We start from the raw sequence: 27,925 nt of genomic DNA, 5'->3' as shown, positions 1-27,925 counted from the left end.
ATTACTGGGTTTAAGGAGATAGAGGCCTGTCGGAGAGGCACCTCCCTCCCAGGCCGCTGCTCCTCAGAGATAGCAAAGGTTAGTGTGAGCCTCAGCCTGGGGGTGGGGAGAAGGCTCCTGCCACCTCCCTGCCCGGCCGACTCCAGAGGGACCCTGGGTCTGGCCCTCCAGCCATGGACCCCGCAGAGAAGCCTGCTGAGTGTCCGGCCCGAGGAAATTGTCCTGTGTTCCTGGCAGTGAGCTCAGGGACTGTCCGCTACGCTCCATCAGGTCTGGGCCCTGAACTCGAGGGGAACTTAGGAGAGCGGCCCTGGGACACAGACAGGTGAGCTAGTGACCTGGGGAAGGGGGAATCTCGCCATTCAGCAGGGGCCTTGGGGGAGGGGGAGAGGTGGGGCTCCACACAGGGGCTGCTGCTGCTAAGTCAATCGTGTTTGACTCTTTGTGACGCTATAGACTGTAGCCCGCCAGCCTCCTCTGTCCATGGGATTCTCTAGGCAAGAATACTGGAGTGGGTTGCCACGCCCTCCTCCAGGGGATCTTCCCGACCCAGGGATTGAACTCTTACGTCTCCTGCATTGGCAGGTGGGATCTTTACCACTAGCGCCTCCTGGCAAGCATAGAACTAGGAGGAATTTCAGGAACCTTCTACAAGGTCAGCCACCAGGGAGGGCCCTGATTTGTCTCCTCTGACTTGTGGTACAGATGTAGCATCTGAGGCTCAGAGAGGGCAAGACACCCATCTTTGGTCACACAGTGAACTGAAATCTAGATTCAGGGCCTACGTCATCCCGGCAAGTCTCTCCCGGCTGGGGTCTGTGGCCAGGGCTGTCAGGCTGCGGACGGCAGGGGTGAGAGGGGGCGTTTGGGGGAAGGCAGTGACTTGGGGGGCAGAGGACACACCTTTTATATTCCCTCTCCACTGGCTGCCAGGCATCTAATGGGCTCCCCTCATTGCCTGATAGCATGGAGCTGCTGCTTCCAGACAGCCCTCTGGTTTCTGGGCTGTCTTTTCAGGAAACTGGCATAAGGGGCCATAGCCCTTCCTTCCCTGGCTGTGTGACATCCAGAAGGTTCCTTAATTTCTCTGAGCCCATGGTTTTCAACCGAGGAACATTTATCGGAGGAGCTAGTGAGGCCTTGGGAGTCCTAAGCAGCTGCGTAGATCATGGGATATTTTTGGCTGGTAATTAGGGTGGTGACAGTGACTCCTCACTTGTCCTTCAAAACCTCACTCAAGGGTCTCCCCTTGAGCTGAAGACTCTTTCCCTGGGGCTGTAGCCCTGGGCTGACACCCCCTCCACCCGTTATCTCCCACCAGTCTGGGTTACCACAACTTGGACCGGGTCTTATCTCCTGCCGGGGCTTGTGAAGACCTGGAGGGTAAGCTCCCTGTCCAGAGCTCCTTCTGTGTCCTTCTTCCCGCTCCCCTGAAGAGTGAGCAGAGCAAGGTCCAGGAGGACAGCAATTGCTCAAGACTTATTTGGTGAAGGATTTGTCAACAAACATAATGACAGATGCTTTGGGCAAGACCCTGGGCTGGACTGCGGTGGGAGGAGAAACACAGACCCAAGGAGGAGCTGGTCGCTGCCCTTGGGAAACCACAGTTGTGGAAACGAATGCCCTACAAAGTGAAGGAGAGAGATCTGGGCAGAATGAAAAGAAAGTCACAGAGGACTGCACAAGTCAGGTTCACTGCACAAGGTGCCAGGGGGCATGAGAGCAAGGCATCGAGTCTGGCTTGCCCTCCGCTCACCAAGTCCTGTTGCTGTTCCTTCCTAGTCCTGCCCACCGAGGAAAGGAAGACTGTTCTCTCTCTCTCTTTTTTCATTTTGGCCCGACCAGACATGTAGGATTCTAGTTCCCTGACCAGGGATGGAATCCATGCACCCTGCAGCGGAAGTGCAGATTCTTAACCACTAGATCCATTGTTCCAGTAGACTCTTGTTCTCTGTTTTGAACTAAGACACTATCCACTTTGCAAGGTGTGCCTTGGGGGTGCTGGTCCCCACTGTCTATCTTGCCACAATACTGAGGACATGTATACTGAGGACTGCCTTCCTCCTGCCCCAGAAGGACAGAGCCCATGTCTACGCAGTTTCTTTTTGGGTCCCCAGCTCTCATATGGCCCATAGTTTGTGTTCAGAAGGGGTGGCTGAATGCATTGTTGTTATTCAGTCACAAAGTTGTGCCCAACTCTTTGCGACGCCATGAACTGCAGCAAGTCAGGCCTCCCTGTCCATCATCTACTCCCAGAGTTTACTCAAACTCATGTCCATTGAGTCAGTGATGGCATCCAACCATCTCATCCTCTGTTGCCCTCTTCTCCTCTTGCCCCCAATCTATCCCAGCATCAGGGTCTTTTCCACTGAGTCCAATGAGTTGAATGCATGCATGAACATGTGTGTCCCCAGAGGAAGACCCAACAAAACTCAAGCCTGGGGCCCCAGCCCTAGCTCCGGGTCTAAGGGTAGTGCCCCAAGTTCTAGCAATATGAAAGAGAAATAGCTCCTCACAGTCTCCCAGGCCTCCTCTAGACAAGGAGGGTGGGAGCCACGGTCCCTGGTACGAGAAGTGGGGTTATGCTCTCAAGGAATCAGCCCCAGGCTGGAGTCGAGGCCGATGATCAGGGCTCCAGATAAGTGACAGAGGGACAGAGGGGTTGAGGGACAGGCTAGACCAGTGTTTAGAGAATTTGCAGATGAGGGACCTGACAGGTGTATGTGTTGGGGGAGGGGTGGGTGGGTCCTATTCCCCCAGAAAGTAGGTGGTGGGCAAAGGCAGGGGTGGGCAGAATCTGTTCAGAACAAGAAGGGAGGCCCCCTAGTTTGGGGGTTGGGGGAGGTGGCTGGAGACTTGGGCCAAAGGTGAGGCCTCCCTCAGAAGAAGTACTTAATAGGAGGGAGAAAACTGGTTTTGGGGTGAGCCCCCCTTCTCACCAGGAAGGATGTTGCTGCAGAGCCAGGAGCCCAGGGAAGGAGTGATGGTCAGAGGGCCGGGTGAGAGGGAGGGGGTGGGAGGGCGTCCTCTAAGAATCCGGGAGCTGAAAGCTTGGAGCCATGGTAGGTGCTTGAGCAAGGGTGGTCTTGCGAGGGTGCTGCGGGGCGCTGGGCGGAGCAGAGTCAGCTGGGAGCATCCGAGAGCCGCGCGGGCCGCGGGGTGCGGGGGATCGGCTCCTCCCCGCCTCGGGCGGTCGCACTGTCAGTCCCGGGCGGGCGGCCCGAGCCGGGCTGGGCCGGGAGCGCGCGCGAGTTCTCCGCATCGGCCGCCGGAGGGGCGGGGCCGGGCACGTGTCCTCGGGCCACCCCTCTGCCACGTGACCGCCGAGGGCAGGGTCGCGGCGGGACCCGGGGCCCGGGCCGCGCAGACCCACAGGCAGCGGGCACTGACAGGCGGTGGGGCAGCCCGGCGGGCCCCGGGCGGAGTCGGCGGCGGGCGGGGACGGCGCGAGGAGCTAGCGGGGAGATCGCCGCGGCGGCGCAGGGAACCGACGCCCGGCGGGCCCCCAGGCGCCGCGATGTGGAGCGGGTAGGTCCCCGCTGGGTTGGGCCGCGGCTGCCTCCGGGGGTGGGACAGTGGGGGCGGGGGGCGTCCCTGCCGTGTGTGCACCCTGACCGGGAGGTGCTCCACGCCCCCATCCCTGCCCGCGACTGGGGGTGGAAGGACACCCGGCCCGGAGCGATCAAGGGGTTTCTCTGCGGGGCAGGGAGTGTGAAGGATGGGCTGCAGACCGTCCTGAAGTGATGGCACCAACTCCTCAGAGCTAGCTGGGAGCGCAAGTGAGATTGGGGGAAGGGAGTGGGCGGCGGAATGCAAGCCGGAGTAAGCCTGGGAAAAGACCTAGAGGAAGGACGTCCCCCCGCCCAGGCTGGGTGAACCCTTGAAACACAGTGCATTTGGGAAAAGGGGGGCTGGGTCTGTGTTAAGTTGGCTTGCAAGCTGGTGAACCTCCGTCTGGGGCTCCTGAAGCGTCTGGGCTCAGAGGTGTGGGTTGGGACCTGCCTGCAGGCTGGCAGCCGGCAGCACGACTCTGGGCCCTGGGTAGTGGCTCTGGTACCCATATCTGTTCACTGATGCTCAAGGGTCCCTGGGTGACCTGCTGTGGGATCCCTTCCCTGTATGTGCAGAAAGACTGCATGGTCTTCTCACCAAGTGGGGTAAACACTTCTTCTTCCTCATGAGCCTGGAGAGACCAGGTCCTGGCGGAGATGTGGCCAGATGTGGTGGGTTGGGGGGCTGGTATTCCTGTGTGGAACCAGCCAGATGGGTGGGCCCAGGACAGGGCTCCTCCCAATCGCAGCTGGGGAGTGAGGGAAGCCCCAGAGGAGAGGCTGGCGGGCTGGGAGTTTGATGCAGGCTGGATCCACTTTACTCCATGGCACCTAGCAAAGCTGGAGCTGAGATGCTCGGGGAGGAATGGGGGGGTAGGGGTGGGGGGAGTTATCTCCAGAAAGGGGCTCTGAGAGAATGGGCTCCTGTAGGGGTGAGGTGTGGAGAGGTGTGAGAACTTTTAAAAGGAGAGAGTGAGGCAGAGCGTGGATTCTTTTGTAATTGCGCCCTGGGGGAAGGAGACTGAGCTTAGGGAGAAGGAGGTTGAGGTGGGCTGCTGACAGTTGGAGAGGTTAGAGTGAGCCTGCCGGGGGTTAACTGTGTTTGAGGAGCCGTGTTTGAGGGTGGAGGGAGCTCGTGACTCCTTGCGTTGGGTGCACCCAGGCACACACACAGCCACTGAGGAGTTGTGTGATCCTGAGAATATGGCCTCACTTCTCTGAGCCTCTAGGTTGTGTGGTGGGACTGATCCAGGCCCAAAGTGTGTCCTTTCCCACAGGCATCCAGGCTGGGCCTGCCAAACAAGTCTGGGACCTCTCAGTAGATGAATGCTCATTTTAAAGACAGAATCAGAGTCCCAGGACCCTCTGGATGGACCAGGCTTTTCCAGCGGATCCTCTCTTGATGCTCAATGTGGCTCACTTGGATTCCCCAGGGCTTAGCTGAGTGCAGAGCACATACTAGGTGCTTCATAGATGCAGACGGAAAGCATGAGACAGAATGAGGCATTTGGGGATCGAGAGGCAGAGTTTGGGGGTTACCATGAGCACTGCCTTCTTGTGGACCCTTCACTCAGGTATTGGAGGCAAGGACTGAAGGATCAGGAGTCAAGCTACTAGCACCCACTGGGGGCCTGCTGTCCTGGGAGATCACAGACCCCAGCAGCAGCGGGGAGGGATACTGCTTGGGCCATGCTTGCCCAGGTAACTGATTGAGCTGCTGTGACAATTCTGGGCAAGTCCCTGCCTGGGATCCTTCCTCCTAGACTAGGTGGGATGGTGAGGAGTCGATGACCCTGGCTAAGCCACTGATGTCTCTGGGGCTTGGTTTCCCCAATCTTGAAGACAACTGAGATGCATGTCTTGGGTGACTGCTCTGTTATTGGCTTGGTCATTGTGCCAGTTCACCTTCTTGGCCCTGGACCATGGACCGCTCCTCCAGAGTGGGTGGCAGTGACCGGACTCTACAGGAGCTCGACTGGACCCTCTTCCTTAGGACTCCTTGAGTGTGGGCCCTGAACTCAGAACTCAGAGGTGGCTCCCCTGAAACAGAGCTACTGTCCCCTCCCCCACAGAGTCCCATGCCGATAGTCTTGGATGCCTAGCCAGCTCCGAAGTGACAGGGTGAGGATGGTGGGATACTTGGGATACTTCTGCTGCTAACACAGCAGTAAGCGCTTTGAGACTTGGTCATCAGAGGCCAGAGTTCCGGTTCTGGGGTAGTTTCCTGCCACTAAGTGGCCACGTGGGTGTAGCACCTCAGTTTCCCCATCTGCCAGATGGGGGTAATCATACCCATCCCTGGGGGAGGACAGACTCTGATGCACTGCCCAGGAAGGGGAGAGAGACCACCCCAGCCTCCCAGGGATGGGGGACCGTGTCTTTGCTGCAGGCCTAGAGATGGGCTCTGTGATCTTGAGAAAGTCACCTAACTGCTCTGGGACTTGGCTACCTTAACGGGATTGGATCTGTGAGGTCCTGCTTTAAGGTGTCACAGGGAGCTCTGGGCTCTGAAATGGCATCTGAACTATGGCCTAGGGGCTCCAGGGTCGAGAGCAGGGGAAAAGGGTACAACCGTCCCTGTTACCTCCCCCTGGAAGCCCGCCATGATTTACCTACCTCCCCCCTCAACAGGTGGAGATCGCTTTCCTGCCATTAATCAGCCCACACCAGTCTGTGGGGCTCAGATGCTCAAGAGAGTTCTGCTTGTCCTAGACTGTCCTCCCATCTGCATGGGATTTGTGCCCAACAGAGTGGGGGAAGGGAAGCAAAATGAATTCAGCTGTGATGAGAAGGGGGCATGGTGAAGTTGCTGCCAGAATCTGTGCGGATTGCGTGAGGGTGGGCTGGTGGCCTGCCTGGCACAGGATAGGTGCTCATATATATGCGTCGCGTCTTTGAGGCCTTGGGGTATCCGTTTCTTCTAGGACAAGACAGGCAAGTGTGCGGCACATGCTGTGTGCCCTGCTCTGCCCCAGTCGTCGAGGGAGCCCTCCATCCTCTTAAGGCCTTGTGCCGGCTCCCAGTGGAGACATCCAGGCTGGGCTGGGCGGGCAGCCTTGGAGTTGTGGCCGGGAGAGGCTTGGCCTGGCCCACCTGCCTCGGGTGTTCTGAGCTGCCTGCTTACCATCCGGAAGCTGTCTCTGTCCTCCTCCTCCTCCTCCGCCCTCCTGCTCCCTACCCGGTACATACCTGCGTCCCCCTTCCTGGAGTGGTCCAGGCCCACCCTCTCCTACCCCAGGGGTCCCGCTTGCCTCAATTCTCGGCATTCCTCTGTTCCCATCTGTGACCCTGTTCTCTGATTCTTCTGCAGCCCTCCCGTCCTGGCCCTCAGCTCCTCTGCCACCCATCCCCTCATCCAGGCTCAGGGCTGCAGCTGCTTCCTCTGGGCTGGTGCCTCCCCTCAGCCACCACTTCCCAAATGCCTCAGCCACCCCCCTTTCCTTCCCTGAAAGACCCCCTCCCAGTTCCTCATTCCTGTCCTGGGCACCACTGTTGTCATTCACCTCATCCTTGGTTTTTAATTATATTAATTACTGTTAGCTATTTTGGTCCCCCTCTCCAGCCCCTGGGCCTCCACTGATTCCCCCCACCCAGAAGTCTTTTGTCTGTGTGTCCTCTCTGCATGTCCCCTCCTAGCCTGCAGCCTGCCTGGCTAGGACAGCAGCCTTGGGTGGAACCCCCCACCACTACCACCATCCCCAGCACCACTCCGGCACTGGCTCCAACTTCCTCAAAACCCTGTCTGCATCCCGCCTCACTTCTCTGAAACCACCATTCATCCCCTTTCCTCCCATCCCGCCTCTTCTGGGTGACAGTGCACATGACGCACTAGTGCCTGGGCTCTGGGTTCAGATCCCCCGTCGCCACTTCCTTGCTGTGTGTGTTCAGCCAGCTCGCTGTCCCTCTCTGGACCTCGGGTACCTCGTCGTTCACCCGACTGGGGAGAGCCTTTCACCGTGGCAGCATCGTAAGTTCACCCGTGGAGACACGGAGTAGTGGGCTGGCGTGGATGTGAGCGGGAGCTTGGGAATCTGATCTGGGTCTGGAGCTGAAGACTTGGGCAACACGCGAAACCTTTCCTGGGACCGCCTCGGCCCCTGGATGGGAGTCACTTGGTTGCCAGCCTTAGTGTCCTCAGAGCAGGCTTCCTAACCGGGCCACTGTGCCGTGGCTGTTCCCTGGGTCAGGATTCCTGCAGACCAGACCTGCAGAGGCAGAGATGCTGCCTGGGCTTCGTGGTCCCGGGCAGAAGGCGAGGGTCCCATCTCTCTCCCTTCCCTGGTTTTCAGCGCTTCCCTCGCCGGCACCTCCCCTGATTGTTTAAATGAACCCACTGTGCCCTGTTAGTCCTTAACTCACAGAGGTGACCTGGCCACTGGTGGGCAGAGAGGGGAAGGGCAGAAGGACCGCATGGCAGGCTGGGCCCGGTGGGGCTTGCTGGGTGACTGGGGACCTTAGCCTCCAGGGTTGCTCCTCATTTGGCCATTTTTTTTTCTGGTTACGGATGAAAGCCCTGCTGGCCCCTCTAGGGGTGGCCTGGGGACTGAGGATTGCAGTTACTGCTCCCCCCTCTCCTGCCCCCACCGCCTGTATGCTTCCTGGGGAAGTGACCCAGCGGGGCCTTTCCTGTATGAACTCCCCGCGCTCTAGGCTGCGGAGCTGGCTTGGGGATGGGGGATGTTGGCCGCCCCCACCTACCCCTGACCTTGACTCATTACCTGCCTCCCCCGGAGCAGACCCCTTCCCAGCGGCCCCTGCGGCGTGTCCTGGACACCGACCTCTGTTTCTGCAGGGAATATGGGGGCTGAGAAGGTTTGAGGAGAAGGCCATGGACCTGGACTGGGGGCAGAGGGGCGGGGCAGAAGGACTTAAGTGGTGACCCATATTGTCCAAGGAGTGAGCTCCCCACCGCCACAGGTGCTCGCACCTGAGTTTTTGGCCTTCCCGTGCTGAAGTGTATGGATGATAGCGGATTCTGGCTTGGGTAGACCCGAGGGGCTTGGGGTCCCTCCTTCATCTGAACTTTGAGTCACAGGAGCTGGCCCCATGGCCCCAAGTGTGAGGGGGAGGGTCTGCAGACTCCAGTGCAGGGTGGGCCCCCCTCCCCTCCTGCTTCTGCACCCCGGGCCCAGGCACAGGGAAGTTGGTGACCATGGCGTGGTCCTGCTGTCCCCACACTTTCCGCCATGAGGATTTGCTCGTGGACTTTTCCACTGGGGAGAGAGGGGTAGGTATCACAGATGCTCCGTCTCAGGCCTCCCTGAGACACTCTTTCCTCTGGCTGCAAAATAGGGGCCCGTCCTCCCCAGCGGCAGGCCAGGTGAGCCCGTTAGGAAAATGCTGGGGGACAGGGGGTTCTGGACACACCCCCAGCCCGTGGCCAGAGACCCAGACCACACTGGTGGATGAAGTTCAGGCCTCGTGGGAGAGGTTGGCGGCCTGTGGTCCCCTCTGTCTCTCTTGTGCATTCTCAGTTGTTTCTGACTCTTTGAGACCCCGTGGGTTATAACCCACCAGGCTCCTCTGTCTATGGGATTTCCCAGGTACGAATACTGGAGTGGGTTGCCACTTCCTTCTCTTTATCCCCTAGGCGGGGGGTATGGGCGGTGGCAGGGTGATGCTAGGTGTCTTGAGACCTGAGATCATGCCCTGTGTCCCGTGCTGACCCTACAAGTCACCCCCTGCCCTTGGCCTATAGTTCTTGCTCGTTCTATTGTAGTGGGCTCAGCCACCAAGCCTGAGTGATTATGGCCATCCTCTCAACTGAGGAAGTGGGGCTGGGCCCCAGGTCTCCAGGCTCCCCCCATGGGTGCATCCTCAGGGTCTGGGGCTTCAGGTGCAGGACACAGCCTGGGCAGGAATGGTGAAGGTGGTGGGGTGCATGACAAATGTGGGTGCAGACAGCCCCACTATTTCCCTGGGGCCGTGGCCAATGACTTCCTCAGTGGATTCTTGGTGAGTCCCCTGCAGGTTTTATCCCCATCCCACAGGCAAGGAATTAAGTTGAAAGAATTTCAGTGACTTTCCCAGGGGCTCGTGTGGACCCCAGGTTGGAACCTGACATGGATCCGGCTGTGCCCGACTGGCCTGTGCACTCAGCCACAGCTCCCCCAGTCCTGGACTCCCTTCTGGGAGGCAGTTTGGGCTAAAAATGGGTCAGCTCTCTCTGTCACAGCCAAGGAGGAGTCTCCTGACTGCTTGGGGGCCCAGTGGCCCTTGATCCCCAAGCAGATGCATGGTTCTGGCACCCGCTCCCCAGCCTCCTGTCGGCTGTGGCTGGCAGCTTTGGGCTCGGGTTGAAGACCCAGCCGTCTGTCCCACCAGTGCCCACCACTAGCTGTGTGACCCTGGGCAGGTCCCATCACCTCTCTGAGCATCATCCCACAATTGTAGAATGGGGGCAATACAACGAATGCTATTGAGAGTTTTAAATGAGATAACATGGGCAGAGCGCCCCGTGATAAGTCCCCTGGGTGCAGCTCCCAGCCTGGGGCCTCCACAGCACTGCATAGCCCTTCAAGCTTCCTGGGCCCCCTTGCCAATGAGACCCCCCACCCCACACACAAGGGTATTAGGAGAGACCCCATCTGGCATAAACACTGTTGATGGAGTGGTGGGTGTGCATTCCCACTTTATTCATCAAAACCCCCTGTCCCTAGAAGGCAGAACCCAGAGCCAGGAGCCTCGGGGCCAGTTCCAGCATATGGCAGGCCAGGCTGGACCGCTGGACGAGGCCATGCGGAGGGATGGGAACGGGCTCATTGCTAGGGTCCCTGGGTGCCTGGTATTCCTAAGGGGAAACTGAGGCTCGGGGGCTGCCTAGTGACTGTCCCAGGGTGCAGGGGACAGACCTCAGCCTCGCCTTACCTCCCGTCCGCGGTCCTGGGTTTTATGACCCCTGGGCCTTGTCTTTCCTCTCTCCGGTGTGGGCCCCTCTTGGCCTCCTCCCCCTGCACTTCCCCACTGCTATCAGCAGCCCAGCCCCCACCCTCAGCCCCGTCAGGGCCGCTCAGAAGCTGCTGGCTCAGCTTGTGCTGAGTGGGCAAGTCCAGAGGTGCTGTCTTGGCACAAACCGCCACTGTCGGGGCCTCTCCTTCCCTCCGTCCTCAGGTCTGCTGCGAAGGGGCAGCGTGGAAGGGAGGGGAGGGGGTTGCAGAGGGGCAGAGGCCGGTGGCCCGTGCCTCCCACTGCCTCTAGGGTCTTCGGCTTCAGGGAGAGGGGGGTCCTGAGGGCAGGGGTGGGAGCGGGCAGAGGGAGGGGGCTGTTTGCCTGAGGTCACAAGGCAGACCAAGCGGAGAGCTGGGAGTGCCCTCTACTCCGTCCAGAAGGCAGGAAGTGGGGCTGCCGTTCCCAGGCCGTTTGCACAATCTTCCTGTCTTGGCCCTGCCTGCCCTTGGCTGGGTCCTTCCTCTATGGTCCACCCTAAATGGGACTGAATCTGCATAAAATTTGTATGAGTGCTAGCAATGAAGGCAGTTCCCACTTAAAGGTCTTATGTGCTGAGACGGATCCATTCAGAGTGTCCCTTGGAGACTCAAGGAGATCCAACCAGCCCATCCTGAAGGAAATCAGTCCTGAATACTCATTGGAAGAATTGATGCTGAAGCTGAAACTCCAGTACTTTGGCCACCTGATGCAAAGAACTGACTCATTGGAAAAGACCCTGATGCTGAGAAAGATTGAAGGCAGGAGGAGAAGGGGACAACAGAGGATGAGATGGTTGGATGGCATCACTGACTTGATGGACACAAGTTTGAGCAAGCTGCAGGAGTTGGTGATGGACAGGGAAGCCTGGCGTGCTGCCGTCCATGGGGTCGCAAAGAGTCAGGCACGGCTGAGCGACTGAACTGATCCATTCAGTGCCCTTGAGGTAGGGCCATTGGGATTGTCCCAGTTTTGTAGGAGAAACTCAGGCTGTCAACATGGATGCATTTATAGTGTCTGCTGGGCAAAAAAGTACCTGCTGTGTGCTGAGCACTTACGTGGTCCTAGGCTTGAGGGGGTGGTTGATAAAGGTGAATGAGTCCTGTCCTTGTCCCCAGGAGACGCTATGCTTGGTCATTCTGCCCTTGTGACAAGCCCAATGACGGCCCATTTTACAGATGGGGAGACTGAGGCCCCGGGTTGCAGGTGCATTGCCCAGGCCTGGTCCCTGGGCTCAGTTCTCCAGGCCTCAGACCCACCCCTGTATCTGCTCTTTGCCTTGCAGCCAGCCTCACCCGGACGAGGGCCACCCGCCGCCCCTTGAAGCTGTCCCAGTCCCCTGGAAGAGCGTGGGCCCCTGCAAAAGCCACAGGGAGTCCCTGGGAGGCCTGCCGGAGACCCCTGCAGGGGAGGAAGCCCAAGGCGAGGAGGGCCCTGCAACCACCCAGCTGGACGTGTCGCGCCTGCGCAGTTCTTCCATGGAGATCCGAGAGAAGGGCTCGGAGTTCCTGAAGGAGGAGCTGCACAAAGCCCAGAAGGTGGACACTGAGGGCGGGGCGAGACACGAGGGTGGGGTGGGGTGGGGGCGGGGCGAGACATGAGGGTGGGGTGGGGTGGGGGCGGGGCGAGACACGGGGGGGCGGGGCGGGGTGGGGTTGGGGCGGGGCCAGACACGGGGGTGGGGTGGAATGGGGGGCGGGGAGAGACACGGGGTGGGGCCGGGGGAAGCAAGGGGCCGGCCGGTAGCCGTGGGCTGTCACCCAGCACCCAGAGATGTCACCCTCCTGTCAAGGCCACCTACATGCCAGACCTGTGCTGGGCGTGAGGGCAGCGCAAACAAAACCAGTTACTGTGACTTTTAAAGGACTTTATAAGCCTTGACGTCCCTGAAAACCGGTCCCAAGGTCTAAGGAACTGACAGCTGGGATTCAAAGAGGAAGCAAGCTCGGGCCCCTAGGCCCGTGTGAGATGACTCCCCGGGCATGGCGCCTCGTTTCCCCAGGAGCTGAAGCTGAAGGATGAGGAGTGTGAGCGGCTGTCCAAGGTGCGGGAACAGCTGGAGCAGGAGCTGGAGGAGCTGACAGCCAGTCTGTTCGAGGTGCGGCCCGGGGCGCAGTGGGGAACGGGCCTGCTGGGCGTCCGTGGCGCCCCCCCGACTCACGCGAAGCCCGCCCTTTGCCCAGGAAGCCCACAGGATGGTGCGGGAGGCCAACACGAAGCAGGCGGCGTCGGAAAAGCAGCTGAAGGAGGCCCGGGGCAAGGTGAGGCCCTCCTCGGCCGGACCTCCTGCCCACCTCCCAGCCCTGCAAGCGCTGGCCTTTGAGACCTCATCGGACCCCGGCGTGGCCTGGGGGGCCGGCAGAGATGGGCCAACCAAGGCCCAGCAGGGAGGGGCAGAGGTCAGACAACCCCGCTGAAACGTGCCGGCTGGTATGGGAGCCCAGCGATCTGGGCCTCTGGCTGAGCTTCCACGGCACCAGAGACCATGCTGGGGGCTTTTCAGGGGCTGGGAAGATCCTGTGGCCCCTGTAACTTCTTTTCCCTCCTCCCAAACCGCTTTTACACAGCAGCAACATCAGCCTGGCTGTGTGAGCCCAGACAAGTAGCTTTATCCCTTCGAGCCCGTTTGCCCATCTGCAGAGGTGTGAGGGCCAGGCTTGTTTCTGACTCCTGCGGACCCCTCACTGGGAGGCCCAGCCCGCTCCCAGACCCGTGAACCTCAAGAGTCCTGGTTTCTAGGATGACCTTCGCCAGGCTGTATCTCTTTTTTGAACCTCAGTTTCCCCATCTGTGGTGGCTCCGACGGTAAAGAATCTGCCTGCAATGCAGGAGACCTGGGTTCAGTCCCTGGGTCAGGAAGATGCCCTCGAGAAGGAAATGGCAACCCGCTCCAGTATTCTTGCCATGGAGAATTTCATGGACAGGAGAGCCTGGCAGGCTACAGTCCATGGGGACGCAAAGAATCAGATACAACTGAGAAACTAACACTTTCACTTTCCTTTCCCTATCTGTAAAATGGGTATCTCAGACCCTACCTCAGAGGCTGTCCCAAGGGTCACGGGTGGGGTGAGGTGTTGGTTGCAGTCCTGAGCTGGGGTATGGCAGCCGGTGTGGCCTCAACCCTGGGCTCACATTAACGGCCGTCTCATCCTGGCCAGATTGACATGCTGCAGGCAGAGGTGACGGCTTTGAAGACACTGGTCATCACGTCCACACCAGCCTCTCCCAACCGCGAGCTCCACCCGCAACTGCTCAGCCCCACCAAGGCCGGACCCCGCAAGGGCCACTTGCGCCACAAGAGCACCAGCAGCACCCTCTGCCCCGCCGTGTGCCCCGTTGCCGGGCACATCCTCACCCCGGACAAGGAGGGCAAAGAGGTGAGGGCCGTCGGGCGGGCAGTGGTCACGATAAAGGCAGCCAGCGCCCCTGTCAGGCAGACAGCAATGCCCAGTGGGGACCCGCCTGCCCCCAAGTGTGTGACCAGGAGCCTGTCCTGCCCTCCCTGGGCCTCTGTGTCCTCTGGTCGTGAGGGCCGAGTGAGTTCCTTGTGGTATGAGGTGTCTGACCCTCAGGAGGGCATGGGGGGTCCCTGTTCAGGCGGGACAGCGGCTGTGATGTCCTTGGTTGTGGGTCTTGGGCAAGTGGGACCCCTGTCAGCACTTCAGTCTCCTCACTTAAATGCGGATTCCTGGGGCCATGGGAGCTCAGCTCAGGGCCGTACCCAGTGAATGCCCTGCATGCCCACAAGGACTGTAGTGGGATTCGGGTTCCTGGGGTCTCTGAGGCCCAGATGGCCCCAGCTCCATCCTGTCCCAGGCGTCCAGGGAGGACGCCCAGGCCAAGCCTCTCCACCCCCTTCTGAGCTCTCAGCTGCGGACTGGCCTCTAACGTCTCCTTCCTCTGTCTTTCTCTGTGCATCCGTCTTGTCTGTCTGTCTGTCTTGCCGGCCCAGCCGGGGCTGCCTCCCCTTCTCTCCCTGCTCCTCTGCGTGGTCCCCAGCAAGGCGGCTCACCTCACCTACGAGCCGGCCTGGCAGCTCCCGCCTGGGGAGCTGCCCGTGGGCCTCACCTCCGCTACCTCCCTCTCCTTTTCCCGACAGGTAATGGCTCTGGAGGGGGGCCGCCCCTCAGCCTCTCATTCTGCATGTGCCCCCGGGGCAGCCGGCAAGTTCTGCACGTTCCCTTCCGTGTGCACACGCCTGTGTGTGCCGTGGCTCCCAGCAGGTCCCCCCATGTACTGGCGGGTAGCTACAGTGTCACTCTTCAACTGTCCCTCCTCAAGGAGGCAGCCAGGGTCTTTGGGGTGAGACACCGGAGTGAGTGAAAGTCGCTCAGTCGTGTCCGACTCTTTGCGACCCCATGGGCTATACAGTCCATGGAATTCTCCAGGCCAGAATCACTGGAGTGGGTAAGCTTTCCCTTCTCCAGGGGGATCTTCCCACCCTAGGGATCGAACCTAGGTCTCCTGCATTGCGGGCGGATTCTTTACCAGCTGAGCCACAAGGGAGGCCCAAGACCCTGGGCCCACGTCTAATTCTCTAGTGCCAAGAAACTATAAACACACCTGGAAGTGAAACTTGGGAGTTCTTATCTCAATTCTGCAGTGCAGAGGGAAAAGAAGAGTCCTTTTCGAGGACTTGGCTCCCCTGCACGGCCTCAGGCCCAGCGGTCCCTGAGCTTCATCCTCCCTGGCTCCCCACCTCCTTGGGCTCTGCCTGTCTCTGCTACGCTGCCCCCCCCCCCGAAGCCCCCGCCACCAGCGGCCTGACCCCCCACCTGGCTGCCCGCCCCCACAGGTGGATACAACCCTGTTTGCGGAGTTCCAGGCCTGGAGGGAATCGCCCACCCTGGACAAGACCTCCCCATTCCTGGAAAGGGTGTACCGGGAGGATGTGGGCCCCTGTTTGGACTTCACCATGCAGGAGGTGAGGCAGGCAGAGGGCGGCCTGCTGGAGGGCCCGGCCCCATGACCGGACGCCAGCCCTTCATCGCCTCCTTTCGCCTCCCTGCTCTGCCACAGCTCTCGGCCCTTGTCCGGGCCGCCGTGGAGGACAACACGCTCACCATCGAGCCCGTGGCTTCGCAAACCCTGCCCGCAGTGAAGGTGGCCGCTGTCGAGTGTGGTCGCACCAAGTAAGCTTAGCGCCCTGCACCCTTCCTGCCCCCTGGGAAAGGCCCGGCGTAGCTTTGGGCTGCATCAAGGGGGTGGCCAGGGAGGGCTGAACCTCAGAGTTGCTATGCTGGGTCCCGCAGTGGGACCCGAGGGTGGGCAGGGGCACCCGATCAGAGAGGGACAGTGGCTGCCCCCACGCAGGGCAAGGAGGCATCTGTGGCCGAGATGTCGCCTCTAGTCCTGGAGCTGGGGTCTCCCCCTCCTGGCTGGACTGACGTGCTTCCCTCTCCACTCCCTCTCTCCTGCAGTGGGTTCCGGGCCCCGATTGACACGTAAGTGATGTCATTTGTTGACTCCACCTCCTGACAATGACCTAAGGGCCCTGGGATCTGGTCCTCCTTGCTTCTTAGCTGGCATTGGGCAGGGCCAGCGTCAGAGCTAAGCTGCCAGCTTGGAGCGAGGGCAGGCACTGGAGCCTGTGAGGGAGGCCCACGGTGGGAGCCTTGTCATGGAGGGGAATATTTGAGCTGGGTTTTGAAGGATGAGTAAGTTTCCCAAGCAGGGAAGCAAGCTTCCCTGATGACTCAAGGGGGTTAAAGAATCTGCCTGCAGTGCAGGAGATGTGGGTTCAATCTCTGGGTCAGGAAGATCCCCAGGAGAAGGAAATGGTTACTCACTCCAGTATTCTTGCCTGGAGAATTTCGTGGACTGAGCCTCGCAGGCTATAATCCATGGGTTTGCAAAGAGTTAGACATGACTGAGCGCTAAGCATGTATGCATGCAAGCAGGGAAGGGCCTTTGAAGCAGAGGCAACAGAATTTGAGTAAAGGTATGAGAAGCCGGAATAGTAATGGAAAACCCCATTGGGTGGGTAGGCACACAGTTGGGGCTCAGGCCACAGAGCGCATATGGGACCAGTGTGTGAAGGGCCTCAAATGAGGTTTGGGCTTTAACCCACTAAAGCCAGCATTTCACAGATCATCGATTAACACTGCCTGAAAAGAGGATTCCCTGTTCAGATCCTGGAGGCAGCAAAGGTTCTGATAAGTCCCTCAGCCAAGGAGCCTATTTAACCTCGCTTTAGTTGGGATTCTCCATAACTGTTTCCTGGGCAGTAGCGAACAGTAGAGGGTTTAGATGTGAGTTTGGGGAGTAGCCCCTGGCTGTAACATGGAGAAGAAGGGTAAAGATGAGGCAGAGAGCTGTTGGAATGAGTGAAGGCATCCAGGCCAAAGGTCCTACTGGCAGGACCTAGGACTTGGTGACCTAAGTGGAGGAGAGAGAAGACTCCTGCTTAGTTGGAGGAAGGGGTGACTGGGTCTTGGGGTTCCAGGAAAGAAGGGGGGGGGTGTGTGCATTTTTAGGGGCTGCAGAGGATGGAGCTTTGGTATACCTGGCCTGAGGTTGACCAAGCCCTCCTTTCCAACAGGGGTGAGGTGAGGGGGTTAGAGATGGGGTCCAGCTTGGCTTAAAAGTCTCATCCAGGGACTTCTGGGGTTGCCCCCCTCCTTGGCTGGGCTCTAGGCTCCTTGGGAAGCTGGGGCTAGGAGAGAGGGCACCAGTCTCCACTCTGACGTCTGTCTGCCCGCCCTCTCCCTGTGCCTTCTCTGGCTGCTGCTGCTTCCCTGCATGAACTGGGTGGGCAAGCCCAGCCATCCCCATGGACCCCTCCGCTTTTTCACAGTACATGTGCCCTGAGTGGGCTGGCCTGCGCCTGTCGCCACCGAATCCGGCTCGGGGATTCCGAGAGCCACTACTACATCTCACCGTCCTCCCGGGCCAGGGTGAGTCATCCAGTGGGAGTGTCATCTGGTTCCTCAGGGGCTCCCTGGGCTGAGACTCTGAACCCCAGGCTGCACAACCTACAATCTACAGATCAGGGCACAGGCTCAGAGAGGTGCGGAGACTGACCTGGGCCACACAGCCAAGCCAGGTGTATTTGTTTGCTGTTGCTGTGTAACAAGTTACCATAAACTTAGTGGAGTATCTATTAATTATCTCACAGACTCCCTGGGTCAGGAGTCCAGGCACAGCTTAGGGTCTTCGGCTCAGGGTCTCATGGGTTGCAGTCACTGTGTCAGCCGCTGCATCCTTTCTAGAGATCCGGGCCGTCTTCTGAGTTCACATGCTGTTGGCAAAAGTCAATTCCTTGTGGTTGAAGGACTGAGGTAGTCATTTTCTTGCTTGTTGAAAAGTAATCATGGGAGTGATACCCATCACCTCTGTCATTCAATGTAACCTAATCAAGGGAGTGTGAATAGTGTGATTAATCACTCCAGGGACACTAGAGTTCCGGGGAAAGTTCCATGGTCCTGACCCTGGCTCTAGCCCCAGGCTTTGGAGAGAGAAGGTTCTGAGACATGTCTGACAGTCAGCCATGGGCACCAAGGGGCCTCCAGGAATCCCAGCTTCTGCCCTCACATGCCGGGTGACCCAGGATGAGGTCACTGAGCTGGGATGAGGGTTGGATGGGTGGACCCCAGACAGTGAGGAAGATTGGGAAGAACAAAAGTGTGGAAAACTCTGAAGCTTGGTGTAAAGGTCACACAGTGTGGAAGGCCTTCTTGGAGGAGCCATCTCCTCCCCTTGACCTTCTAGAGGTGCCTCATGGGACTAAAGTAGGCTGTTTGCCATCATTGGGCAGCAGACTGACCAGCCAGGGCAGCTCATCTGGTCCTGATGCCTCTGCCGGGCAGCCCAGCATGGGTGTCCTGGTGAATCCTCCCAGCAGCGAGCTGAGCTCCCAGTACAGAGAAGAAGCTTGAACCTTAGGAAGGAAAAGGGGTGCACCCTGGGCCACTCAGCCTATACCTCGGGTCTCCCCATCCTGGATCCAGTCTCTTTCTGCTGCAGCCTTCACCCTCTGCATCTGTGTCCAGAGTCTTGTTCAGTGGCCATGGGCCCCCTTTGTGCTTTTTTGGCCACACCCCGTGGCTTGCAGGATCTTAGTTCCCCAACCAGGAGTGGAACCCATGCCCCCTGCAGTGCAAGCACTGAGTCTTAACCAGTGGACCATCAGGGAAGTCCCCTCTTTGTTCTTTCTGATCCCAACCAGGAGATCCATGCCAGGCGCTCCCAGGCCTACAAAATTACATCTAGAACATCGGTTCTTCCAGGTCTGTGTGTCTACTATGTTGGCCGGAGCTAGGAGGGGAGAGGAGGGGGTGAAGTTTTAGGATGTGGTCCCCACCTTGAGGGGCTTCCCTTGTGACTCAGTCGGTAAAGAATCCGCCTACAATGCAGGAGACCCGGGTTTGATTCCCGGGTTGGGAAGATCCCCTGGAGAAGGAAGTGACAACCCACTCCAGTATTCCTGCCTGGAGAATCTCATGGACTGTAGCCTGTCAGGCTCCTCTGTCCACGGAATCGCAAGAGTCAGACACGACTTAGCAGCTAAACTACCACCACCACCACCCCGCCCTGAGGAGACCAAGGAGTGTGGAATCCATAGGAAGAAGAGAGTTCTGTCCCCAAACCGCGGCCCTGGGGAGAGAGGACCACTGCTCTCCTCCCCTCCCTACTCGGGGGTCCACTGGTGGGGCCCACTGGCCACTAGGCAACACCACGGCCTGGGATTCGAGCTTCTCTGGCCCGCCCCACCCCGCCCTGTGCAGCCCTCCCAGGCGGCGCCAGGGCCACCCTGGGTTAATCCCCTGACCTGGCCTCCCTCCCACCTTCCTGCCTTTGCCAGGGCCACCAACCCAGCGCACCCACTCTGTCGTCCTGGCAAAGGGCTCTCGTGTGTTTGAGGGTCCAGGAGGAGCATCACCCCTCCCACAGCCTTCTCCACTTCCCAGCTGGTGCCCCGCCCCCCACTTGATTCCCCTCCCCCAAAGCACTCCATATTCAGTAGGGGCAGTTGTGAGCACAGCTGCCAGCGGTCTTCCACCCTGTCTTAGGTCGGGTTCCCTAGAAGCAGAGCCCAAGATGGAGAGAGTGTGCAATTCTCAGGAGGCGAGGGAGGGAGGCAGAAGCGGGGACAGGCAAAGGTGAGGCCTCCGCTGGAGTCTGCCTTCATCGCTCTACAGCCCAGAGTGGGTTCTACTCTGAGGCAAGGGTGTGGCCTTTTTATACTCCACACGCCAGTCATTGGCCCAGGTTTGTGAGGGTACTGGGGTGCAGGGGGTGTTAGTAGCCAGCACGCTCAGCTGTGGGGAGGTGGAACCCCAGCCTGGGGGAGGGGGCCTGGGCGAGGCACCAACAGCACCCTCTCCAGGGTTTGAGTCTTTGTGACCGGCATCAGATCTGAGCCAGCCCAGGGTCCCCAGCGCCCCACAGAGGGCCTGGCATGGAGCAGCCTTAGGCAAAGCTAGGGGCCTCAGGCCGGGATCCAGGGCAGCCAGGTGGGCAGCTTCTGATCCCTCATCTTTCCTGGCATCACGCATGGCACCTCCTAAGGACTGGATGCCCCGGGGCCTCCAGCATTCAGACCTAGCAGGCCCCTCAACGGAGCGTGGATTCTTGGCAGCCTGCCGCGGTTTCATCTTCCAGCTCAGCCGCTTCTTAGCTCCGTGGCCTCCGCAGTTGTTGTCCGATCGTTCTCGCAGCCTCCACTCCCCCCACGTGTGGAATGGGAATGGTAGGCACGTCGGCCTCTTCGGACCCGCCCGCTTGATTACACTATAGTTGCCGGCATCCTTTTTATTAGGAGTAATAGTATTGCTCCTGTTAACTGTAACGGTAGAGCCCAGCGGTAATCTGACTCTGCCAGGACGTGGGACTTCCCAGTGTGGTCTCCGATCTTTCCTGGCCTTTGTGGCGGGGACCAAGGGGTTCACACCCTGTCCGTTCTGCCCACAGATCACGGCCGTCTGCAACTTCTTCACCTACATCCGCTACATCCAGCAAGGCCTGGTGCGGCAGGACGGTGAGCGCCCCCTAGTGGCCGATCGGGGTGGCGCCCGGGAGCGGCGGGGCGGGGAGGGGCGGGTCAGCGGCGGCCCGGGCCCACCCCTGCACTTTGCTGCCCTCCTCGGAGGGAGGACTCAGCGAGAGGAAAGCTTGTGAATTAGCAAAGGGCTCCTCGAAGCGTCTGTTGCTACGCCCGGTGGAGAGAGGAAGAGCGGAAGGAGCCTCCTGGGCGTTGCCTCATCAGGAAAACCAGCCGGAGGCCCCTGCATACCTGGATCCTGCTGCTTCGTTCTGTGCAGAAACCTCTCCCAGCCCCCGGGGCCTGAACGAACAGCATCCCTGTTACTGGCCTGGCTTCCGAGGCCCTACAGGGTGGGGCCTCCCCTGTGAATCAGCTCCCTGCCGCGTGGCCTCCAAGTGGTGGCCGAACACGGGCTTGCCCACCTTCCTCTGTAGACCCTCCCCCACCCTTGCCGGACAAGTCCTCTGCCCACCCGCTGTCCCCCCTACCTCCATTCTGCCAGGCCAGGGGATGGGCCCCGCTCACGGTGGCTGGAGAGCATTTGCAGCCTGTCTTAAGTGTGTGGCAGTGTGTGCATGCATGTCTGTGTCAGGCTATGAAAGTGACGGTAGTCACCTGCAAGCCTCCCAGGCGTTCAGCACTCTCAACAGTTTGTAGGATCTCAGAGTGGAGCCTCTAAGAGGTCCAGCCACTCACAGAGGTCATCTGTCCTGAGGGCCTGGGGAGTCCTAGGGGTGCCTGCCAGCTGCTGTACCCAAATCCAGGAGGAAGGGCCAGGCCATCTGCCTGAGGTGACCCTGGGGGTCACTGAGCTGTCCACCTTCTCTTTTTACCTACAGCGGAGCCCATGTTCTGGGAGATCACAAGGCTGCGGAAGGAGATGTCACTGGCCAAGCTAGGCTTCTTCCCCCACGAGGCCTAGGGCATGGCCCAGGCCCGGAGGGCGGCTCTGAGCTGGAAACAACACCCGCCCCAGGACAGACTGACAGACGGGGTCTTGGAGCCAGCCCTGAGCCAGAAGCTGAATGGAGGGACAAATGGCCAGGCCTCGGAGGCAGCACTGAGCCGGCCCCAAATGTCCAACCCTGGACAGGACCTCAGGAGGTGACCTCCTCTCCTCCACAGTAGTGCTGCAGCCACCAGGAGACTTTCAAGAAAGCGCCAAAGACCAAGGGGCTGGGAACCATTGCAAAGGGGCTCAGCCCTTGGCAGGGGACCCCTGGGGCAGCCAGCACCCCCTTGCTATCCCAGGAGCTGTTGCCTGCTGGTGCCTCGCTGGTCCCTTCTCCAGGGTATCGTCCTCATCCTTCCAGTTCGCAAGCCCTGGGCACCAGCACCCCCTAGTGGCTGTGCTTCACCCCATTCCCCAGATGGCCTCCCCATCTGGGGAGGCCTAGTGGGCCCGCCATCCCAGGTGCCCACAGCGCAGCAGAGTTAGGAGGGGCGGGCAGGGCCTCCCCGGCTGTCTTCCACTCCATCCTGTATCTGCCAGAGATGGATCCTCTGTGGCCCTCGTCCCCCTCCCTCCCTGCCGGCTGAGCCCTACGCTGCGGGGAGCCCTGCCTGCAGCCCTGCTGGGAGGATGGGGGCACTGTCCTCCCAGAGTCAAACACAGATGGGCCACAGGACGCCCAGGCCTCTTTTCAGCTGTGCCTGGCCATTCAGACAACGGGGGCTGAGATCGCCCAGCCCTGCACGCAGGCCTGGGGTGGGGCGGGCAGGACCCGGGCCCCTCCTCACCCCACACGGTGCCGGGGAGCCAACCTGGACACATCCCTCACCACGTCCAATTTCCTCCTCTGAATGGAATGTAACGCGGTCTATTTAATAAAGGATGGCTTTGTTGGTAGAGGCTGGGCAGCCACGCGCCTTCACTCCTGCGCCCTGGGGCTTGGGCCAAGCCTTGGGCATCTGAAGGAATGAAACAAAATCCTTTCCTTGCCCACCCTCGTGCTTGGGATTAAACCCAAATCCTGAAGGGATTGCTGGAAGCAGCACCCCCCGAAGTCCTCCCCAGTGTTCCGTGGGCCCGTGGGTTATTGGGGAGGGGGTGGTGAGCCCCAGCTCCCCCTCCTTGTGAGGAGGGGTCTGCTGTTAGGAGAACAGGGGAATCTGTCTCGGCCTCCCCAGGAATCCTGGGCAGATCCCCTTGAGGTCTCTCTGCCCGGTGTCACGTGGAAGCCTGGAGCTCAGAGTCAAGGCATCGAGGGCTGCCCGGCGCACGCAGGACGGAGGCAGGATTGATGGATTGATTGGTGATGTCTGCCAGCAGCACAGCAGGGGCTGTGGTCACTCTGGTTTTCCCCACCCTGGTCAAGGGACAGTAGTGGTCAGAGGTAGAAGAAAGTGGGGGTGGCCCGGGTCTCTGAGGCCCCATGGTGGACCGTGAGAGGTGTCTTGGGGTGCCCAGTCCCCTCCCTACTGGTATGTGGGTGTCCTTCCTTGGGGAGGGCATGGCAGCTTCTGGGTCAGTATTTACTGAGCCTGGTGATCCCTCCAGGGGACTTCTCTGAGACCTTGGGGCCACTCAGCTGGTAGGTCAAGGCCCCCCACTTTATCATTCGTTCTAGCCAGTAGCCTCTTCCCTCTTGCTCTCCTGCCTCCCAGATTCTCCCTCCACCACAGACCCTCCCCTCCACTCCACTTGTGATTTGAATACCACCTTCTGTCTCCCCATCCCCCCTGGGATGCTCACCAGCTAGGCCTCCTGTTTCAGACGGTCATTTATTCACTCAACAAACACTGGGCAACTCATGCGCAGACACCGTTCCTGGTGCTGGGGGTACCTTGTTGGAGCTGAGACTCTTACAGGGGAGGCTGGTAATAAAAATAATGCATGGGGGAACATCCAACATGGCAGATGGAGGAAGTGAAGTGAGGAGGGCGATGGAGGGGGTCAGGGAAGGACATGTTACATGGAGTCACCTCTGTCCTCTCTTGCCTACAGTCTCTCTGTGTCCTGGGTCAATCCTGGGTCAGCTGGAGGACCAAGGAGGATGGAGGTCTGGGCCCTGGAGCCGCCCCAACCCTGCCCCGAGTTTCTGTGCTCCTGGCCCAGCCGCACCCACCACGGAGACAAGAGGCAACACTTCAGAGCCCTGGCAGAGGGTCCCCACCGCAGACTCGCTCTGCCTGCAGCTGCACAGCATTTCCTGTGAGGCGAGGTCAGCAAACAGTATGCTGAGATGCCTGGAGGCACGTGTGACCCACACAGTGTTGGCTCAGTAGCTCAGTATTTATGAGCCCTATTATGTCCTGGGGTGGGTTCCGAGCCCTTTACATTGTGAAATGAAAATACCTCTTGCCATATTAATAAACAAGAAATGTCACAGCCATCAGAGATTTCTGACCTCCAAATGTCAATGGGGATGCGACCCAGCGATTGCTTCCACACCCCCCATGGTGACTGCTGAAGAACTGGGGGAATACAAAAAGCAAGGTGAACAAGCAAACAGGGTTGGCCCCAGAGAGCTGAGGCGTGTATGAAAGGAGTGAATTCAGTGATGCCCTTCAGACGGCTCGGATGGTAAAGCGGTAAAGCCTACAACGCGGGAGACCCGGGTTCAGTCCCTGGGTTGGGAAGATCTCCTGGAGAAGGAAACGGCAACCCACTCCGGAATTCTTGCCTGGAAAATTCCATGGACGGAAGAGCCTGGTAGGCTACAGTCCATGGGGTCGCAAAGAGTCGGACACGACTGAGCAACTTCACTTTCACTTTATACATAGAATGCTAAATTTCTTAACTTGCTGCTGCTGCTAAGTCACTTCAGTCGTGTCCAACTCTGTGCAACCCCATAGATGGCAGCCCACCAGGCTCCACATTCCCTGGGATTCCCCAGGCAAGAATACTGGAGTGGGTTGCCATTTCCTTCTCCACCTTAACTTGATACCTGATCTTTAATGTTCGAACTGCTTGTACCCTTTGTTGAAAATCTGAATATAACCCGACTTCCACTCCTGCCTCCTTGGAGGCAGTTTTTTCAGAGCTACTGAGATGCCGTCTCCCTGGCTTTGAGTCCTAAGCATTCCCACCAAATAACTCTACTTGCAAGTTGTGACCTTATTTTCTAGTCGACTGCTGCTGCTACTAAGTCGCTTCAGTCGTGTCTGACTCTGTGCAACCCCACAGACAGCAGCCCACCAGGCTCCCCTGTCTACGGGCTTCCCCTGGCAAGAACACTGGAGTGGGTTGCCATTTCCTTCTCCTTTTAGTCGACAACATGAACAAATTCACTTAATACTCAGGGCACCCCTGTGAGGTACTATTTCCCCCCATTTTGCAGATGAATTGACTGAGGCACCAAGAGGTCACACAGGAAAAAGTGGCCCCAGATTAGGAATAAATGAACCCCGTCCCAGAGCCCACGGCATCAGTCAGCCTCCTAGAAGCTTTCCTCTCACCACCTGCCGAGTTCCTGATGCTGCCTCAGGCCCTTCCGTGCTTTTCAGTTGTGCAGAATCAGGGTCAGGTGGTGGCAGATGGGGATTTTAATCTAGATTTCTTTCTCACATTTACCTCCTAACAGCTGCACCTGCAGGATTCTGGGGGCGGGGGCTCTCAGGGCTTTGGGAGTTAGGAGGGGAAGGCTAGCTGACATCAACCACACAGGAGCTGTTCCTCTCAAATGAACTTTCTAGATAACCCACTCAGGTCTTGCTAAGTGCCGCTGGCACAGACAGCCACATCTTAAAAGCCAGCACCAGCCACAGTCAATGAGCCTGAGCCCAGCCCCACCCTGGCCTCATACTATGTGTCACATCTTCCCATCTTCCCAGCCTCTCCTGTTTGATCTCACCAGGGCTGAGGACCTGGGCAAGTCACTCCCCTCTCGGCCTCAGTTTTGAGTTGGGAATATCAGACTAAATGACCTTTGCAGCACCATTACTACCCCCCTCCCTTTTTTTTTATTTATTTATTGTGGTTTAAAAAACAAACCTCAAAATTTACCATCCTAACCATTTCTCACTGGACAGTTCAGGGACATCAAGTATGTTCACATTGCCATGAAACAGATCTCCAGGAAGATTTCATCTCGCATATCTGAAACCAGGAACCCATTAAAGAACTCCCCTCCACCACCAGGCTATAACTACCTTAGTGATTTTGTCTAAGTGGAAAGTTTAGTCGCTCAGTCGTGTCCGACTCTTTGTGACCCCATGAATTGTAGACTACCAGGCTCTTCCGTCCACAGGATTTTCCAGGCAAGAGTACTAGAGTGGGTTGTCATTTCCTTCTCCAGGGGATCTTCCCAACCCAGGGATCGAACCTGGGTCTCCCATATTGTAGGCATCTGAGCCACCAGGGAATCAGGTGGCATTTTTGTCTCTTGATGACTGGCTTATTTTAGTTACCATAATGTCCTCAAAGTTCACCTGCATTGCCTCAGGATTTCCATCCTTTTTAAGGCTGAATAATACTCCACTGTATGCAGAGACCACATTTTATCTCTCTGTTTCTCTCTGTTGATGCTGGTTTGAGCTGCTTGTACCTATAGGCTAGTGATTAAATAATGGCTGCTCTGAACCTGGGAGTACAGATATCTCTGAGATCCTGCTTTCACTTCTTTTGGATATTTACCCAGAGGTGGGACTGCTCAATGATGTAGTAGTTCTATTTTTGGTTTCTGTAGTTTTAGCTGTGCTGGGTCTTCACTGCTACGCGGGCTTTCCTCTAGTTGCAGAGAGAGGGGCTGCTCTCTAGCTGCAATGCACAGACTTTGCACGGTGGTGGCTTCTCTCGTTGCAGGGTTCCAGAGCGTGTGGGCTCAGGAGTTGTGGCACACGGGCTTAGTTGCACCATGGCACGTGGGGTCTTCCCAAATCAGGAATCAAACCCTTGTCTCCTGCCTTGAATTCTTCACTAGTGAACCACTAGGGAAGCCCTCTTAGTTTTCATTTTTTTGAGGAACTTTCATACTGTCTTCCATAGCAGAGGCAGCATTTCACAATGTCACCAGCAGGGCACAAGGGTTCCAATATCTCCATATCCTTGCCAACACTTGCTTCATTGGTGTTTTTTGATAATAGTCATCCTAATGGCTGTGAAGTGATATCTCACTGTGATGTTTTTTTTTAATTGTAGTTCAATTCCTGTATTGTGTTAATTACTGCTATTCAGCAAAGCGACTCATTGATACATATATTTTTCATATTCTTTTCCACTATGATGTATCATAGGATATTGAATATAGTTCCCTGTGCTATTGAATATAGTTTCCTTGCTGTTTATTCATTCTATATATACCAGTTTGCATCGACCAATCCCCAGCTCCCATTCCTCCCCTCTCCCCCCACCTCCTGTCCTTGGCAACTACCAGATCTGTTCTCTCTGTTCCTGACTTTGTTTCTGTTTCATAAATAGGTTCATCTGTGTCATATTTTACATTCCACATATAAGTGATGTCTTACGGTATTTGTCTTTCTGACTTAGTATGATAATCTCTAGCTGCATTCATGTTACTGCAAATAGCGTTATTTCTTTCTTTTCTATGGCTGAGTAGTATTCGGACATTCAGGTTGTTTCCATGTCTTGGCTGTTGTGGACAGTGCTGCTACCAACATAGGGGTGCATGTATCTTTTTGAATTATAGTTTTGTCTGGACATATGCCCAGGAATGGAATTGCTGGATCATATGGTAAATCTATTTTTATTTTTCCGAGGAACCTCCACTGCTATTTTCCACAGTGGCTACACATTCCACCAACAGTGTAAGAGGGTTCCCTTTTCTCTCCTCTATACCTTCTCTGGCAATTGTTATTTGTAGACTTTTTAATGATGGTCATTCTGACCAGTATGAGGTGGTACCACACTGCAGTTTTGATATGCATTTCTCTGAGATTAGTGATGTTGAGCATCTTTTCATATGCCCATTGCCATTTGTATACAGCCTCTTTTTTTTGTTTTTAAACTAAGGTGTATTCTAAGGAACTCTACTGCACCATCATAGGGATGCTTCCAGAGTCTTTCATGCCTGGTAGGGCCACAACTCTTGAACAACAAATGATAACTCTTCTCTGAGAAATTGTGTCTAGGGCCTAATAACCGAGCTCAGCTTGGTGAGCTTGTGTGTGTGTGTGTGTGTGTGTGTATTCAGTCACCAAGTCGTGTCTGACTGCGGCCTCGTGGACTGGAGACCACCAGGCTCCTCTGTCCATGGAATTTCCCAGGCAAGAATCCTGGAATCCAGTTGGCATTTCCTCCTCCAGGGGATCTTCCTGACCCAGGAGATCAAACCTGCATCTCCTGGGGCTCCAGCATTAACAGGTGGATTCCTTACCACTGAGCCACATGCGAAGCCTGCAGTGAGCTTTAACTCAAAGCCAAATTACTAACCTCTGACTTGGGTCCACTGCAGAACAAATGCCTGGGTTTGTGACTGCTCTTTCTGGGAGGCCCACAGCTTTTCTCAGAAATCTGCCCGACTGGGCCACTGCTGCCCCTCTGTGACTTGCCTGAGCCCCACGG

General features: G+C 57.7%; 1 protein-coding gene across 6 annotated transcripts; it reads left to right on the top strand.

Annotated features, from left to right (window-relative positions):
* Nucleotides 1–59: 59 nt before the first annotated feature.
* Nucleotides 60–23,763, top strand: RAB3IL1 (RAB3A interacting protein like 1). 6 transcript variants are annotated; one of them, XM_065937484.1, is made up of 12 exons: nt 3,295–3,528; nt 11,041–11,421; nt 11,761–12,013; nt 12,478–12,573; nt 12,659–12,736; nt 13,634–13,852; nt 15,271–15,399; nt 15,495–15,607; nt 15,896–15,919; nt 17,272–17,371; nt 20,388–20,454; nt 21,300–23,760. In XM_065937484.1, exons 3-12 carry the CDS (start codon nt 11,954–11,956, stop codon nt 21,380–21,382), a joined length of 969 nt encoding a protein of 322 aa, XP_065793556.1. In that variant the 5' UTR covers nt 3,295–3,528; nt 11,041–11,421; nt 11,761–11,953; the 3' UTR covers nt 21,383–23,760. The 6 variants fall into 6 exon arrangements, with proteins under 6 accessions (XP_065793554.1, XP_065793552.1, XP_065793550.1 ...); XM_065937478.1 differs by lacking the exons at nt 3,295–3,528; nt 11,041–11,421 and adding an exon at nt 64–325 and having other exon boundaries at nt 21,300–23,761; XM_065937481.1 differs by lacking the exon at nt 11,041–11,421.
* The last annotated feature ends 4,162 nt before the right edge of the window (nt 23,764–27,925 follow it).

This window comes from Muntiacus reevesi, chromosome 5 (assembly GCF_963930625.1).
Source record: "Muntiacus reevesi chromosome 5, mMunRee1.1, whole genome shotgun sequence".
Lineage (NCBI taxonomy): Eukaryota > Metazoa > Chordata > Mammalia > Artiodactyla > Cervidae > Muntiacus > Muntiacus reevesi.
This window is presented reverse-complemented; position numbering and strand designations above follow the sequence as displayed.

Bases quoted from the DNA above. Each gene is read 5' to 3' on its own strand.
- RAB3IL1 (XM_065937478.1), top strand. From the start codon at position 174: ATGGACCCCGCAGAGAAGCCTGCTGAGTGTCCGGCCCGAGGAAATTGT. The intron at 326-11,760 runs GTGAGCTAGTGA...TTTGCCTTGCAG, and splicing joins CGGCCCTGGGACACAGACAG to CCAGCCTCACCCGGACGAGG. The intron at 15,608-15,895 runs GTAAGCTTAGCG...TCTCTCCTGCAG, and splicing joins GTCGAGTGTGGTCGCACCAA to TGGGTTCCGGGCCCCGATTG.